This window comes from Lagenorhynchus albirostris, chromosome 5 (assembly GCF_949774975.1).
Source record: "Lagenorhynchus albirostris chromosome 5, mLagAlb1.1, whole genome shotgun sequence".
NCBI lineage: Eukaryota > Metazoa > Chordata > Mammalia > Artiodactyla > Delphinidae > Lagenorhynchus > Lagenorhynchus albirostris.
Genome location: NC_083099.1, coordinates 45,382,003 through 45,401,241, shown reverse-complemented (window position 1 = coordinate 45,401,241; position 19,239 = coordinate 45,382,003). Strand labels below are relative to the sequence as shown.

The window sequence follows — 19,239 nt, the reverse complement described above, 5'->3', positions numbered from 1 at the left end:
GAGCTCAGGACACAGGACCACCAGACACCTCCCAGCCCCACATAATATCAAATGGTGAGAGCTCTCCCAGAGATCTCCATCTCAAAACGAACACCAAGCTCCACCCAATGGCCAGCAAGTTTCAGTGCTAGACAACCCATGCCAAACAACTAGCAAGACAGGAACACAACCCCAGCCATTAGCAGAGAGGCTGCCTAAAATCATAATAAGGTCACAGACACCCCAAAACACACAACTGGACGTGGTAGTGCCCACCAGAAAGACAAGTACCAGCCTAACCCAGAAGAACACAGGCACTAGTGCCCTCCAGCAGGAAGCATACACAACCCAATGAACCAAACTTAGCCACTGGAAGCAGACACCAAAAAAAATGGGAACTACGAACCTGCAGCCTACGAAAAGGAGACTGCAAGCATAGTAAGTTAAGCAAATTGAGAAGACAGAGAAACACACAGCAGATGAAGGAGCAAGGCAAAAACCCACCAGACCAAACAAATGAAGAGGAAATAGGCAGTCTACCTGAAAAAGAATTAAGAGTAATCATAGTAAAGATGATCCAAAATCCTGGAAATAGAATGGAGAAAGAAGAAAAAAAGTTTAACAAGGACCTAGAAGAACAGAAGAGCAAACAAACAATGATGAACAACACAATAAATGAAATTAAAAATTCTCTGGAAGGAATGAAGAGCAGAATAACTGAGGAAGAAGAACGGATAAGTGACCTGGAAGATAAAATAGTGGAAATAACTACCTCAGAAAAGTATAAAGAAAAAAGAATGAAAATAATTGAAGACAGTCTCAGAGACCTCTGGGACAACATTAAACACACCAACATTCAAATTATAGGGGTCCCAGAAGAAGAAGAGCAAAAGGGACTGAGAAATATATGAAGAGATTATAGTTGAAAACTTCCCTAATATAGGAAAGGAAATAGTCAATCAAGTGCAGGAAGCACAGAGAGTCCCATACAGTATATATCCAAGGAGAAATACATCAAGACACATAATAATCAAACTATCAAAAATTAAATAGAAAAGAAAAAATGCTAAAAGCAACAAGGGAAAAACAACAAATAACATACAAAGGAATCCCCATAAGGTTAACAGCTGATCTTTCAGCAGAAACTATGAAAGCCAGAAGGGAGTGGCAGGACATATTTAAAGTGATGAAAAGGAAAAACCTACAACCAAGGTTACTCTACCCAGCAAGGATCGCATTCAGATTCGACAGAGAAATTAAAACCTTTACAGGGGAGCAAAACTTAAGAGAATTCAGTACCACTAAACCAGCTTTACAAAAAATGCTAAAGGCACTTCTCTAGACAGGAAACACAGAGAAGGAAAATACTTACAATAACAAAACCAAAACAATTGAGAAAATGGTAATAGCAACATATGTATAAATAACTACCATAAAAGTAAATGGATTAAACGTTCCACCCAAAAGATATAGACCAGCTGAATGGATACAAAAAACAAGACCTGTATATATGCTTTCTACAAGGACACTGTTCAGACACATAAAGACTGAAAGTGAGGGGATGGAAAAAGATATACCATGCAAAAGGAAATCAAAAGAAATCTGGAGTAGCAATTCTCATATCAGACAAAATAGATATAAAAATAAAGACTATTACAAGGGGCAGAGAAGGTCACAACATAATAGTCAAGGGATCTATCCAAGTAGAAGATATAACAATCGTAAATATTTATGCCCCCAACATAGGAGCACCTTTATGCATAAGGCAAATACTAACAGCCATGAAAAGGGAAATCGACAGTAACACAGTCATAATTGGGGACTTTAAAACTCCGTTTTCATCAATGGACAGATCATCCAAAATGAAAATAAATAAGGAAACACAAACTTTAAATGATACATTGAACAACATGGACTTAATTGATATTTATAGGACATTCCATCCAAAAAACAACAGAATACACTTTCTTCTCAAGTACTCCTGGAACATTCTCCAGGATAGATCATATCCTGGATCACAGATCAAGCCTTGGTCAATTTAAGAAAATTGAAATCATATTAAGTATCTTTTCCGACCACAGTGCTACAAGATTAGATATCAATTAGACAACAAAAACTGTAAAAACAACAAAACAAAAAACCACATGGAAGTGAAACAATACGCTACTAAATATCCAAACGATCACTGAAGAAATCAAAGACGAAATCAAAAAATACCGAGAAACACATGACAATGAAAACACGATGATCCAAAACCTATGGGATGTAGCAAAAGCAGTTCTAACAGGGAAATTTATAGCAAGAGAAATCTACCCCAAAAAAGAAGAAATATCTCAAATAAACAATCTAACCTTACATCTAAAGCAATTAGGGAAAGAAGAACAACAAAAAAAAAACCTACAAAGTTGGAAGAAGGAAAGAAATCATAAAGATTAGATCAGAAATAAATGAAAAAGAAATAAGGAAAGATAGCAAAGATCAATAGAACTAAAAGGTGGTTCTTTGAGAAGATAAACAAAATTGATAAACCATTAGCCAGAGTCATCAAGAAAAGGAAAAAACTCAAATCAATAGAATTAGAAATGAAAAAGGAGAAGTAACACTGACACGGCAGAAATATGAAGGATCATGAGAGATTACTACAAGAAACTATATGCCAATAAACTGGACAACCTGGAAGAAATGGACAAATTCTTAGAAAAGCACAACCTTCGAAGATTGAACCAGGAAGAAATAAAAAATATAAAGAGACGAATCACAAGCACTGAAATTGAGACTGTGATTAAAAATCTTCCAACAAACAAAAGCCCAGAACAAGATGGCTTCACAGGCGAATTCCATAAAAACTATAGAGAAGAGCTAACACCTATCCTTCACAAACTCTTCCAAAATATAGCAGAGGGAGGAACACTCCCAAACTCATTCTATTAGGCCACCATCACCCTGAAACCAAAAGTAGACAAAGATGTCACGGAGAAAGAAAACTACAGACCAACATCACTGATGAACATAGATGCAAAAATCCTCAAAAAATACTGGCAAACAGAATCCAAGGACACATTAAAAGGATCATACACCATGATCAAGTGGGGATTATCCCAGGAAAGCAAGGATTCTTCAATATATGCAAATTAATCAATGTGATAAATTGAAGGAGAAAAACCATATGATCATCTCAATAGATGCAGAAAAACTTCTGACAAAATTCAAAACCCACTTATGATAAAAACCCTCCAGAAAGTAGGCATAGAGGGAACCTACCTCAACATAATAAAGGCCATATATGACAAACCCACAGCCAACATCGTTCTCAGTGGTGAAAAATTGAAACCATTGCCTCTAAGATCAGGAACAAGGCAAGGTTTTCCACTCTCACCACTATTATTCAACACAGTTTTGGAAGTTTTACCTACAGCAAACAGAGAAGAAAAAGAAATAAAAGGAATCCAAATCAGAAAAGAAGAAGTAAAGCTGTCACTGTTTGCAGAAGACATGATATTATACATAGAGAATGCTAAGGATGCTGCCAGAAAACTAATACAGCTAATCAATGAATTCAGTAAAGTAGCAGGATACAAAATTAATGCACAAAAATCTCTTGCATTTCTATACATTAATGATGAAAAATCTTAAAGAGAAATTAAGAAAACACTCCCATTTACCACTGAAAAAAAAAAGAATAAAATATCTAGGAATAAACCTACCTAGGGAGACAAAAGACCTGTATGCAGAAAATTATAGGACACTGATGAAAGATACTAAAGATGATACAAACAGATGGAGAGATATACCATGTTCTTGGGTTGGAAGAATCAACATTGTGAAAATGACTATACTACCCAAGGCAATCTATGGATTCACTACAATTCTTATCAAACTACCAATGGCATTTTTCACAGAACTACAACAAAAAATTTCACAATTTGTATGGAAAAACAAAAGACCCTGAAGAGCCAAAGAAATCTTGAGAAAGAAAAAGGAAGCTGGAGGAATCAGGCTCCCGGACTTCAGACTATATTACAAAGGTACAGTAATCAAGAGAGTATGGTACTGGCACGAAAACAGAAATATAGGTCAATGGACCAGGATGGAAAGCCCAGAGATAAACCCACGCACATTTGGTTACCTTATTTTTGATAAAGGAGGCAAGAATATATGTTGGAGAAAAGACAGCCTCTTCAATAAGTGGTGCTGGGAAAACTGGAGACCTACAGGTAAAAGAATGAAATTAGAACACTCCCTAACACCATATACAAAAGTAAACTCAAAATAGATTAAAGACCTAAATGTAAGGTCAGACACTATAAAGCTCTTAGAGGAAAACATAGGCAGAAGACTCTGTGACGTAAATCATAGCGAGATCCTTTTTGACCCACCTGGAGAAATGGAAATATAAACAAATGGGACCTAATGAAACTTAAAACTTTTGCACAGCAAAGGAAACCATAAACAAGACCAAAAGACAACACTCAGAATGGGAGAAAATATTTGCAAATGAAGCAACTGACAAAGGATTAATCTCCAAAATATACAAGCAGCTCATGCAACTCAATATTAAGAAAACAAACCACCCAATCCAAAAATGGGCAGAAGACCTAAATAGACATTTCTCCTGAAAAAGATACACAGATTGCCAACAAACACATAAAGGATGCTCAACATCACTAATCATTAGAGAAATGCAAATCAAAACTACAATGAGGTATCACCTTACACCAGTCAGAATGTCCATCATCAAAAAATCTACAAACAATAAATGCTGGAGAGGGTGTGGAGAAAAGGGAACCCTCTCACACTGTTGGTGGGAATGTAAATTTATACAGTCACTATGGAGAACAGCATGGAGGTTCCTTAAAAAACTAGAAATAGAACTACCATACGACCCAGCAATCCCTCTACTCTGCATATATCCTGAGAAAATGAGAATTCAAAAAGAGTCATGTACCATAATGTTCATTGCAGCTCTATGTTTAATAGCCAGGACATGGAAGCAACCTGAGTGTCCATCGACAGATGAATGGATAAATAAGATGTGGCACATATATACAATGGAATATTACTCAGCCATAAAAAGACATGAACTTGAGTTATTTGTAGTGAGGTAGGTAGACCTAGAGTCTGTCATACAGAGTGAAGTAAGTCAGAAAGAGAAAAACAAATACCATATTCTAACACATATATATGGAATCTAAGAAGAAAAAAATCGTTCTAAAGAACCTAAGGGCAGGACAGGAATAAAGACACAGATGTAGAGAATGGACTCAAGGACACAGGGAGGGGGAAGTGTAAGCTGGGACGAAGTGAGAGAGTGGCATTGACATATATACATTATGAAATGTAAAATAGATAGCTAGTGGGAAGCAGATGCACAGCACAGGCAGATCAGCTTGGTGCTTTGTGACCAACTGGAGGTGTGGGATGGGGGGGTATGAGTGAGAGGCAAGAGGGAGGTGATATGGTGATATATGTATACGTATAGTTGATTCACTTTGTTATACAGCAGAAACTAACCATTGTAAAGCAATTATACTCCAATAAAAATGTTAAAAATAAATAAATAACACAAAAATGACAAGAGTTTCGATTAATATATAGGTTTCTATGTATTATCTCACAAATTAATTCTCTAATGGAATGTCTTGCTTGTATATAAAAAAGGAGCATGATACAAAACAAAGGAAGGGGACAATCATACATTGATTGCCTATTCTTTTCCAAGCATAGTATAAGGATCTATAATTCTATAGTTAATAAAAACCAGATTCTGTGTCTATAAATTTAAAATTTTCTCATAATTAACTGTATCCAAATTTTAATTCAAAACCATATTTGGTCCCAGATCATACCATGATATCAGAATTTTATACAGTATCTTCATAGTGTTTGTTTACTTAACAGAGCATTATATGTCATGGAGTATAAGTAAATAAATTCTAGAAAGAAAAAAGAGCACTATAGTTCATATATAAGTAATATTATAGAAAAAGCACATGAGAATACTATTATACTTTTACTATGGTAGTCGATAACTTTAGATACTGAATTAAACTTTTGTATCTTTTTTCTGATTATTTTCCAATTATGGAAAAAATTTGTCAACAACATCGAGGTACCAATAGTGGTGAGATGAATAATGCCAATATTGGTGGATGAGGAACTTCTAAGAACAAAATAAAATGCCTGTCAAATATATTAGTTTTATTTCAACATTGCTTGATAATATTTGAAAATGCAGATATTAAGGTATAATTAACATCATTGAACCACAAAAATGTGTATTGTGTTCAAGTTCAGATTACTATATGTTGTATTGCAAAAATATTTTGTAGTGTAAAGAGATTTCAATGGGTTTAAATCATACATTTCAAAAACAAATATTGAGTGGATACAAAAAAGCACATGCTTAACTTGGTAAAGAATATTATTCAAAGTTTAAGTCTTTTCTAGAAGATTTGTTTTCTCTGTGTTTGATGAGAATGCATTTAACTAAGTAAATATTTATAGCTAAATACAAAATTAATATAAAATATTGATAAAATAGTTGCAAATATTATGGCTTGGCTCTAGGAGCTGTAATACATGCATTGAAATTAAGATTTTAGAATTTATAAAATCAATATTATTTTAAAGTAAATGTTATTTATTAATTTGATTTTGTTTTAGAGCTCTACAAAAAGTTTTTCCTAATAAAAGAAGCTTTATTCTCTCCCGGTCAACTTTTGCTGGATCTGGAAGCTATGCTGCACATTGGTTAGGAGACAATACTGCTTCTTGGGAACAAATGGAATGGTCTATTACAGGAATGCTGGAGTTTGGTTTGTTTGGAATACCTTTGGTAAGTGGTGTTATACCATGTTATTTATAAACACTGTAATTACAATTAATTTTGTAGTATTATCATCAATGATTTTCAGTAAAATGATTAAAAGTATGTGACAGAAAATTTAAGTCTTTATTCCTAGGGAATTTATGAGGAAAATAAGATTGTGGATGATGTCTATAACACTCAAGCCATTAGAATAGAAAAACAGAATGAAGAAAATTCAATCAAATCAAACTAATTCATGAAACAAATGTCAGTATAAACAAAGTATAGAAAAGCTTATATAATAAATATAAAGCACCAGAGAAAATGGTAGAGAAAAATCCAAATTTGGGATTGTAATAAAAGTAAATATCAAAAGTCTAGATATATTTAAAATACTAGACTGTCAGTTTAGGTTAAAAAAATAAAGCTCTTTCCTCTATTTAAAAGATAAAAAATAATGACAGAAAATTTTCAAATTTTTAAAGCAGAGAAAACTTATATATGCAATTCTAAACATAAGAAATTTGGTAAGTCTCTATATCAAGCAAAAACAAGAACTATGTAATGTTCATATTCAACACTAAAGAGTGTCATTATATAACGAAATAAATGTAAAACATTTAGAAAATTATAGTTGTTCATTTATTCTTTCATATTCATTGAACCAAATGAAAACCAAAAGCAAACCAACAAAAAAAAGCTAACACACACACACACACACACACACACACACACACACACATAGCATCTTGAATTTGGAAAGTAAAAAAACACATTACCAAATGATTCACCAAAATAAACTGAATGGAAATGAGAGGAAAACCTTAAAACTGAAAGCTAACAATTGTACTTCATATCAGAACTGTGGGATACCAGCTAAATTGGTATTTAGAAGAAAAATTTTGACCTTAAATGTTTAGATTATAAACAAAGAGTTGAATATTAATTAATGAAGGGCATGAATTAAGAAAATGGAAAAAGAAAAGCAGAATAAACCTAAAGATGTAGGTAATGAAAAAAAGAGAAGAAATGGATGCAATGAAAGCAATGTCTCTAGAGAAAAGTTAACAAAGTACAAAGGTGACTCTGAAAGTTTGAATAAAATAGACCAATACATGGCAAGTTTTGTGCAAAAAAAGAAGAAAAAAATAAGCAATGTTAAGATGTATTTCATCTTATACTATACAGTATAGCAACCAATTAATACACAATAACCAGGAGTAAATATTCAAACTAAGTGTAGGACTTTTTAAGAGAAATTTTAATAACTTAGTAAATTAAAGATATACCGTTTTCATGGAAAAGAAGTCTCAATATACTAGAGATATGCATTCTCCCCAAACTATTATCCAAATTCAGTGATATTCCAATTTAAACTATACAGGGAATTTGAAGAATATAAAAGATTATTCTAAACTTCATATGGAAGACAATACATTTAAAGAAGTAGAAAAGAGCACAAGTATTTGCCTTACCAAATAAAATAATAACACAATGATACTTAACTGTGAATATTCAAATAGATTAATATTGCAAAATAGGACATGGGCCCATACATTAATGGAAATCTGTTTAATGGTAGCACTATTACTGTAGATCAGTGAGGAAAGTATCAACCATTCATATGGACAATTGATTATCCATTTAAAAAATAAAGTAAAATGGCTTTCTGTCTCACCTCATACCCAATCGATGTGTGAAAATTAAACTTTAAACATCTTAGAAGAAAATATAAGTGGGTAACTTTATGACATTAGGTTAAGAGAAGAATTTCATAAACAGAACACAGAAGGCACAATTAATAAAGATACATTAATTTGGTTACAACAAAATGAAAACTTCTGTTCATCAAAAGTCTGTTTTAAAAAGTTAGAAGTAAAGCATTTCTACTACTGGAAAATTATATTTTCAATTCATATAACCAACAAATGATTAGTATTTAATTTGAAGAACCTACTATAAATCTGTAGAAGGTAAAAACAGTAGAAAAATTAGCAAAGGATATATACAAGCAATTCTATATAGCGAGAAACCCATATGGATTCAATAAAAATATGAAAAAAATTCTCAACTTTCCTAGTAATCAGAGAAATGCAAGTAAAAACTTTGGTAAGATACATTTAATATATATAGGTGATAAAAATTAAAAGTCTGAAAATATCAGAAATTGGCAAGAAAATGGAGCAATGGCAGCTTTTATGTACTGTGACTGTGCTTATAAATGGTAACAACCAGTTTTGATTAAACAATGTACATTTCCAATAAATCAGGAAAATAATCCTATATATATATATATATATACACATATATATATTACAGAATAAGACTACATTTTACATATTCACAAAGAAATCTATATAGACACTTCATAGAAGCATGTTTTATAGTGATGGGATCTCATACAATAGAGAACTACAGCCATATTAACATAATTGAATCTCACAAAAGTAACACTGAGAAAAAAGTGAAATACAGTGTAATGCATACAACATGCCATCTATACAAAGTTAATAAGCAATGCAAAACAATGTTATATATTGTTTATAGATACATATATACTATTTAGAAAAATAAAGAAATGCTTGTAAACAGTAAATATTGATAGTAAGTTAAGGATAATAGGTTTTTTGTTTGTTTGTTTTGTTTTTTTTCCCCCTCTGGAGGGTCCTTGAATGATGAGGAATGCAATTATATATGAGCATACATCTGGCAATTTTTTTTATACTATTTTACTCCTACAGTAATATATTATAAATAGGAAAAGTCAAATCATAGGTGGTGAGTTTTCGATTAAGAAGCAACACATTGGGCTTCCGTGGTGGCGCAGTGGTTGAGAGTCTGCCTGCCGATGCAGGGGACACAGGTTCGTGCCCTTGTCCGGGAAGATCCCCCATGCCGTAGAGCAGCTGGGTCCGTGAGCCATGGCCGCTGAGCCTGCACGTTCGGAGCCTGTGCTCTGCAACGGGAGAGGCCGCAACAGTGAGAGGCCCACGTACCACAAAAAAAAAAAAAAAAAAAAAAAGAAGCAACACATTTTAATAATACAATTTTAGCTTTATACATTCAATTAGTGGCAAGTAATGTGGCAAAAATGGAAAATAAACTTGACCAAGGAAGAGTATATGAAGACAGTAAAACAAAAAGATTGTTAGTGCAAATTAATCAGCTGAGGCATAAAATGTGATGCTCTGGGCAAATCTGAGAATCCTTACACTGTAAATAATAGATATATATGTTATTTAGGTTGGAGCAGATATCTGTGGATTTGTGGCTGAGACCACAGAAGAGCTTTGCAGAAGGTGGATGCAACTTGGGGCTTTTTATCCATTTTCCAGAAACCATAATGCTGATGGATATGAGGTAAATGCCTCTTGTTCTCCATGTTTCAAAATAAAACATAATTTTAAACTTAAATTTATATCTATAGAAGATCTGGTCTGAAAGTTTGTAGTATAATTCATAAAGAAGAGTTGGAAGTCCTCTTCTCAAGGTCTATAAATATTTTGTGTATATAAATATGATCAAATAAGGAAATCATGAGACATAGTCATAGCATAAATATTTTATTTAAGCCTAAAGCATATACACATGTGTTAAATCACAATATTTTAAGTTAAGGACAAAGCTTTTTGAGTCTGGATTCTTACAGTCTAACAATATAAGTTCAGGTAACTTTCATAAAAATATAATATACTATTAAGGATTTCCAGTTTTTCTTTCATTAAAGATACACAAGAAATTAAAGATACTTGCAAAGCAGTTTGAGGCCATAGTCTTTCTGTAATAGGTAAAACTGTAATGACAGGTGGGGAAAAAATAAAACTAATGCTTTTAAAACATGCATCTGAACTGAGCATTCAGTATGCAGTGAGCTCTCATAGGTATATTTCTCAAAGGGAATGAAGAAATTAGGTGAAAGCATTAAGTCAATTAAGTACATGTTGGTTAAAAATTATTCACTGTGCGCACACTGGGGCTTAATTCTCTTTGAGAAGAGGGACAACTACTCAGAGCTCAGCCTGGAAGGAAGTGTGATAGTACAGAAGTAAAAGATATAAATTGGGTATTTGTCACTTCCTAATCTGCCTAAGTGATGCTTCAAGAAATTTGCGTTCATGGGAGATCCTGATATGAATTACATTATAATTTGTGTTTATCTCTGTCCTCCAAAAAGCAGATGCCAAGAGACAATTAGACATGTTAGAGATTTATTGGTGAAGCACTTGTGGTAGATAAAGGAGAGGAAGCAGGAGAAAGTGGAGAGAGACTTCAGATCACAATTCAGGTGTGAACCAGGTGAAGATGAAGGCAAAGAAGGTTTGATAGGGAGAGTTATATACTTCAGCCCAGTTCTAAGGAAATTACAGTCCAGTAGGGAGTCCTCAAGGTAAAGTTGACCACTGGGAGACCCCTGTATCTCCCTGGAATGGGCCTGAATAGTAGTCCCACCTTGCTCATTGATTTCCTGGGAGCAGCCAAAGGGAAATGTGACTTTGTGGTAAATATGATGATGAATCTAGGGAAGCAGTAGCTGGTTCGCTCAGTTAATTTTGTTACCCATAGCAGGAAATCTAAGCAGGTTTGCTCACATCATTAAACCTTGGCTGAGAGAGTCAGCTAATCTAGCTTGGGCTCAGCAAGGAGGCTGTCCTTCAAGTTGCAAGCCTATAGGCTGGCCAGGCAGCTCTGTTCCCTGTATCCCTTGGCTAGCAGACCATTTGGGCTTATTGTTCTAATAGCAATGGCAAGGCACAAGGCAGCAAGTCCTCAGGCAAGCACATTTCCAGCCCTTACTTGAAGGTGTCACATGTAGTAAGACTCCATTGGCCAGAGTATGTCATATAGCTGAGCACAAAGCCAAGTGGTGGGGAAGTACAATCCACTGCTAGAGGTAGGTGCAAAGTCACATAGCAAAAGTTGAGGGTACAAGGAGGCATGAAAATTGGGACCAATAATTCAATCTACCACAAATAATAGAAGAGAAGAATGCTTTATTAAAATAGTTTCCATCTTCTCTAAGTATGTATATTTAAAAGGGAAATGTCCACTTTAAAATAAAGTTTAATTAATATATATATATATCCAAATGAAAACATAAAAGTTAGAAATTCATATCCTTTGATAATGAAATAGGAGTAATCTCAACTTTTTACAAACAAGGTAAAATGTATACATTTTGGTTTTCAAAAATACATTTAATGCTTCTATTTTAATTTTCATTCATGTTTTAACTTTCTTATTTCAATTCCTCTATTTATGCCACAGCATCAGGATCCAGCATTTTTTGGACCGAATTCTCTTTTGGTTAATTCATCAAGACACTATTTGAATATTCGCTATACCTTGTTACCTTTCCTCTATACTCTATTTTATAAAGCCCATATGTTTGGAGAAACAGTAGCAAGGCCATTTCTTCATGAGTGAGTACTGTGTTCAAGAATTTCAGTGTCTTTCAAATTATATTCAGACATATGAAAAATTAATAGGGGTAAATCAAGATGTCAAGTAAATTCTACTGCTTTTTCTTACACTTATGTAAATAAGTTGATTAACTGTGGAATGATAGTAGTAAATATAATTAATTTGGTGAATTGGACAAGATTAACCTAGAAATGTGAGAACTGCATAGAACTTAAAAGGAAAAAGATATGTGGAATAATTTGAGAAATTATATCAATAAGCAATATTAAATATAGAATACTGAAAACATAATCATGTATATATTGTGAAAAATCAACTAATTATAGATAGTGTATAGTATAGTTACAAAACAATGAATTGTGCTTGTCTTTGTACTTCTTGATCAAGGCAGGGACTTTCCTCAAGAAATGACTAAAGATCCTTTCAAATCCAAGTCAAAATGGGAGTTTATAAAGAAAAAAGTGTAAAAGGAGGAAAGTAGAATATGAAATATTTCTGGTACTTTATGGACCTATCTTACAGGAGAAAAATGAATTAAACAGAATAGTTGTTTATTACAGATAAAAAGGAGCCTTATCATATATGATGGATTTTTTTGAGTCCCAAATGAATGAATTTCCTCTCTCCCTCTCTCCCTCTTTTCTCCTCTCTCTCCCTTCCTTTCTACCTTCTTTTTTTGAGTATCAGATGAACCATAAGGATGTAATAACTATAGATTCAAAATGACATATCAAATAAGTAAAATTAAAGACAATAATTATTCCCAGGGAGAAACTTAAAACATAAACCAAATGAAGAATTTGGATAAACTTATTTTTTATCTTTGTATTGTAAATATTGTCATTGTTCTTAGGTTTTATGAGGATACTAATAGCTGGATTGAGGACACTCAATTCTTATGGGGCCCCTCATTACTTATTACCCCTGTCTTGAAACAGGTAGGATACAATTTTAATAAATTTATATTTTAATGGAAACTTTGTGTAATCAAATCCACACTAAATTACAAAACATCTGGGTAACAAATGTTACTCAATAGACTGCTTCAACCTGATAAGTGTTAAATTGAATTCTAAAATGCAGAAGAAACTGTGACAAATTATAAATATATTAAGTAGATTTATGCTGTTCAAATATATAATATGTACTGGGGAGAAAAAAGTTGTATAAAATTAGTATTCTTCTGAAAAGGAAAGCTTTATTTATGACATCAAATCAAATCTTATAGTAATAACAAGGAATTCTCATTCAAGTAGACATAGACATTGAAATTTTGCTATATTGTAAATAAAGGTGAACTTGAAAACCAGTGGATCATATGAAAATGCTGAAAAATAGTGGAATGAGTTATATGTTTTTTATCTGTTATTTAAAAGTGGAAATATACGGAAATGAATGTGTTCATACTCGCAATTACCATGTAGATTACAGCAATACAAATACAAATGCATGTATCCATTATTTTAGTTGCCACTTAAATTCATTTCATCTTTGCTTTAGGAATATTTTACATTATAATATCTAAAGCTAGTAAAATAGCCTTTTGATTACTATATATAGAAAATATTGGAGTATAACAATACAAAGGAAGTTTCTTTTCTCTTCACTATGAAAATCCAACTTAACATTTGATGTGATTCTCTTCCATTACATATTGAAGTAATATATATATATCTATATATAAATTATCTTGTTTATTTTAGGGAGCAGATACAGTGAGTGCATACATCCCTAATGCTACTTGGTATGATTTTGAAACTGTAAGTAACCTTAATATAATAATAGATCACAAGTACATATTGTTCAACATCTGTACATGGAAACAACTCCAAACACACAGCATATCTTTTTTTCAGTAGTTCTGTTATTATTACAAAAAATAATAATTCCAAATTTTAATAATGTGGAAGTCTGTGCGGGTGTACATTTTGTTGCATGTGAGAAAGTATATGTTTTGTTGCACGTGATTAATACGAAGTTATATTCTTTAGTGTAGAGTTATCCATTTTAAATTGTGGAAATAAAAGGTCAAGAGTAATTTTAAGGAGTAGTAACTTATTTTAATAATTTCCCTATTTTACATATTCATCTTATGGCCAGAAGAACTGAGTATTAAGCTAATCTTAAACATTTGTTTTTATAATGTATATTGTAATGTTTGGGAAAGATTTTCATCTCAATCTTGAAAAGGCAGCGTAGCAGGATTCATACACACGACCTATTTTTTTTAATTGACCAGGACCTTCTGAGAATATTTATTTTAAAGGAAAGTATTTTGTAATGCACTTATATTTGCTAAGCAGACCCTTTATTTTTATTTTTTTATTTTTTTGTGGTACGCGGGCCTCTCACCGTTGTGGACTCTCCCGTTGCGGAGCACAGGCTCCGGATGCGCAGGCTCCGGATGCGCAGGCTCAGCGGCCATGGCTCACGGGCCCAGCCGCTCCGCGGCATGTGGGATCTTCCCGGACCAGGGCACTAACCTGTGTCCCCCGCATCGGCAGGCGGACTCTCAACCACTGCACCACCAGGGAAGCCCAAACCCTTTATTTTTATAAGAAATGATTTTTTAAAAATTCTTTCTAGAGGCATGGTTAACTTTAAACCAAAACAAAGAATAAAAAATAGTGCTAATTAAGAATATTGTTAATTATTGTAGAAGAGAAATGGATTTCTCTATGTTAATTTTTTTTGTGAAACCAAACTTTTTACCCAGCTTTCATCAGTAAACTGAAAAAGAGTTTTCTTTAAAAGTTAGAAAATGACATGTTAATATTCACTAAGATGACATGAATTTCTCATAGTAAGAATTATTTCTATGTGTAATTCTTGTAAAATGGGGTTTAAATTCTTTACAATAATGAAAAAAATATTTTTATCTTCCAAATATTAGGGTGCAAAAAGACCATGGAAAGGACAACGTGTTGATATGTATCTTCCAGCAGACAAAATAGGATTACATCTTAGAGGAGGTTACATTATCCCCATTCAACAACCAGCTGTAACTACAACAGCAAGGTAAAATAAAAAGGCATTAACTGAAATCTGAAATATAATTCAAGTTTTAATGTTTCACATTTTTATTAAGAATCAAATATTGATATTTAGCTTTTTCACCAGAAGATATTTGATATACGTAAGGACTTCTTACATATAACCATCATGGTTATAAAAAGAAGAATCAAATTATGTATATTACTACAAACTTCTTGATTTAAAAAATAAGCATAGATTAGAAATTTATTTCCTATGCCAAAATGTACTGACATTCTCTAAAGAATATGTATAATTAAAGTTAATTGCTGATTCTTAATAAAAAATGAAGTATTAAGTAAGTTATATAATTGATTAAAGTGTCAGTTGTTACATATTTGTATTTTCAATACATAAATGTCACAATGTTTTTCTTTCAGCTAAAACGTTTTAAGTTAATAAATGAGGTAGATATTTTTGTTAAGTAAAGAACAAGATAGAAACTAAGTTGTTCAGTAAGAATAAATTTGAGAACTATTTAGAAAAAAAGCAGAAACTTGAAAATTCTAGTGCTTTATCTTGCAACATATTCATTCTGGGTACATGGACAGAATGTGTCATATTGAATCTATGCATTTCCCCGTATTCTACAACACCCCAATAGATATCTATTCCTTACTCTGCTGTATTTTCTTCATAACATTAAGAATATCTGGAATTATATTTTTACTTTTTCTTGTATGTAGTGTGTCTACTCCCCCAGACTATAAACTCCATGAAGGCAGAGACTTGACTTTTCACTGCTTTAGTCCCCAAACCAATAATAGTGTCAGCCTATTATGGAATAGGCTCCTGATTTTCTCTAAATATTTGTTGAAGGAACAAATTAATAAGTGAATGGATGTGTGTTAGTAACTTAATTATTTTTGTTTTCTAGAATTGATCACTTTCATATTGTAACTGTTTCATGACGATGTTCTCAAAATAATTGGTTATACTCTAGAGCTGTATTGAACAAGAGAAACATACACTTTGATGAGTGCATGTTGGAAGGAATGTATTCTGTATAGAGCAGTTACCTGGACTGTATAGCCTCATTTTAAAAACCTATAGCAATATATAACTAAAAAATATTCATCATGTTTCATTTCACATGATAGAATTAGCTTCATTTGTAAGACTATTAGAGATTCCACTTAGCATTTAAAATTTTATTTTATAGTGCTTTTCTTTGTTTTGTAACCTTGGTACACTGCAATTTAGGGTTAATGTGTATGTGGCAAATACATGTTGAATTGAGCAATTATAAGATATATTTAATTTTGTTGTTTGAATTGAAATATTTTTATACCGTTTCAATTTTGATGGTGTCTTGGCCCCCAAGAAATTCCATATTGTATATTTTTTAATTAATTTAATTAAGTAATTTACTTTTGGCTGCATTTGGTCTTCAGTTGCTGTGCGTGGGCTTTCTCTAGCTGCAGCGAGCGTGGGTGGGGGCTACTCTTCATTGTGGTGCATGGGCTTCTCATTGCAGTGACTTCTCTTGTTTTGGAGCACAGGCTCTATGCACACATGCTTCAGTAGTTGTGGCACGTGGGCTCAGTAGTTGTGGCTCACAGGCTCTAGAGAGCAGACTCAGTATTTGTGGTGCACGGGCTTTGTTTTCTCCCGGAATGTGGGATCTTCCCAGACCAGGGCTCGAAACTGTGTCCTCTGCATTGGCAAGCAGATTCTTAACCACTGTGCCACCAGGGAAGCCCTTCGTATTGTATTTATTCCTTTCATTTATTTTCTAAGCATATGAATTATTTTTCTCATTGATAAATTACTAATAAGTATAGACATGAATTTTATTAATATCAGTGTTCTCATGTGAATGCAGAACTCCTACAAGTCCCTTATGTTGAAATGGATTTATTTATAAGATATTTCACTATACATTTATTTTTAATCATATATGCACCCAAACTTACTTAACAGCCGAAATAACCCTCTAGGACTTATAGTTGCTTTAGATGAAGATAACAAAGCAAAAGGAGACTTTTTCTGGGATGATGGAGAAACTAAAGGTAAGTTTCAAAGTGATATGCTTTTAAATGTTCATTTTAATGATGGGAAATTTTGCCTTTATTATAAAATTAAACAAAAATATCACAAGTTTTAATTTTTAATTGCTGTTTTATATCTATCTTAAGATTTTAGGTTACTTTATGAAATTTAACATTGGTATTTAAATTATATATATTTAATTACAATATTTGTTTTTATCTTTTGGTTTATCATAAAAAGTCTTTGACAAATATAAATATCTTATTAGATTACGGTATAAAAATTAAAATAGTTAATAAATTCACAGATGTATAACTTGCATCCTATTTTCAACTATCTTATATGATTATAGTGGTTAAAACTAAAGTTTTATTACTGTAAAAGAAAACCAATATTAAGGCTTTAGTTAATTAATGTAGCTGGGGAGGGATAAATTGGGAGTTTGGGGTTAACAAATACACAATACTGTATATATAAATAGATAAACAACAAGGACCTAATATATAGCACAGGGAACTATATTCAATATCTTTTAATGAACTATAATGGACAAGAATCTGAAAAAGTATATATATATTTTTTTTAGGTATGTGTTTTATATATGTACGTATAAAAAATTATAGCTTACCTTCTATTATAGCTCACTACTTTTCAGATATATTAAAGAATGCCCTATATGCCTTTGTCTATAGTATATGAAACATCCAAATATCTCTAAATTAACTCCAAGAAATAGCCTATGTATTGGTGTGCTCTCTTACAATTTTGAAAATATGGAATCTATGAAAAAAATTCTGTTCTTTTTTAAGTCTTATCTCCTATGAATATGTAGATTACCACAATATATCTGCTCCACCTTGTCAGTTGATGGTAATTTCATCTCTGCAAGATGCCAAAAACTTTAGAGTTCACTCTTGTCTGTCACAACCTAGGAATTTCTCTTGGTTCCACCTTGATCTTGGTTCTCTCATAAACTCCACCATTATCATCACTACTTTTCATTTTAATTACTGCAATAGCTCCCTAACTGGTCTCTAGGTCAATAGCTCGTCAATCCCCCTTTTTTACATTCTATTTACCAACCAGCACGTAGAGTGATCCCTTTAAAAGATGATTCAAATCATTACACTTCTGCTCAAAACCCTCTATCAATTCTCCATTTTACTCAATTAAGAGCCACAGTCTTTACCAAGACCTAGAGCATTCACTATGTCCTTCACATTTTACACACACACGCACACACACGCATGCACACACACTGTGCCCTACCATTCTCCATTTCTCATTCTACGCCAGCACACCAGCCTTCTCCCTCTTTCTCAAATACCTTAGAGTCAAACACACTAGGGTGAGCTCTGCCCTGAGAATAGATTCAAAGCATTTACTACATAGAAATTCTGTAAGAGAGGATTGCAGCAGAAGTAAATTGTTTCGTAATCATCAGGTAAAGAATGTTGTTGAGATAATACCTCTATTGGTAGCATGTGGAACCTGATTTTAAGGTTATTCTCATTTCTCAGATTATATAAATATTTCCAAATTCATTCCTTTTTTCTACTTGCAAAAAATTATATTGATAATTTACTTCATATAAAATGGTTAAAAATATGGAGTTATGATTTAATCAGACATTTAATATGATATCTATATACTGAAGTGTGTTAAAAAGTTAAAATCAAAATTTTCTGAATAATCAATCAAACACAAGACAATAAAATGACCTTCAGTTTGGGTTCTGACTCTATTTTTATTTCCTAGGATTAAAATTTTAAGTAAATTAATGTTATTCAAAGTATTGTATATAAATCCTAGTATTCCCTTTATATTTTCCACTCTTTCTTCCTAATTATTTTAGTTATAATCTTTAGTTCCCTGTTAAAGAAACATGTTGATAAAAAGTTATGTTACATTGTTACATATATCATGCAGAAAATAATTGCTTTCTTCAATTTTTCTCATTAAAGTTTATTTGAAACTTTAATGTCTCCACATTCACTCATTCTTCA

The 19,239-nt window shown here is 32.5% G+C and overlaps 1 protein-coding gene across 1 annotated transcript in view; it reads left to right on the top strand.

The window, feature by feature from the left end:
• Positions 1-19,239, top strand: part of SI (sucrase-isomaltase) — a 98,619-nt gene that overhangs the window by 31,089 nt on the left and 48,291 nt on the right. Inside the window, exons 15-21 of the mRNA XM_060149214.1 lie at positions 6,643-6,814; positions 10,031-10,147; positions 12,053-12,207; positions 13,062-13,146; positions 13,912-13,968; positions 15,102-15,226; positions 17,165-17,253. Of these exons, the coding sequence (XP_060005197.1) occupies positions 6,643-6,814; positions 10,031-10,147; positions 12,053-12,207; positions 13,062-13,146; positions 13,912-13,968; positions 15,102-15,226; positions 17,165-17,253 (800 nt within the window). The remainder of the gene's footprint in view (positions 1-6,642; positions 6,815-10,030; positions 10,148-12,052; positions 12,208-13,061; positions 13,147-13,911; positions 13,969-15,101; positions 15,227-17,164; positions 17,254-19,239) is intronic.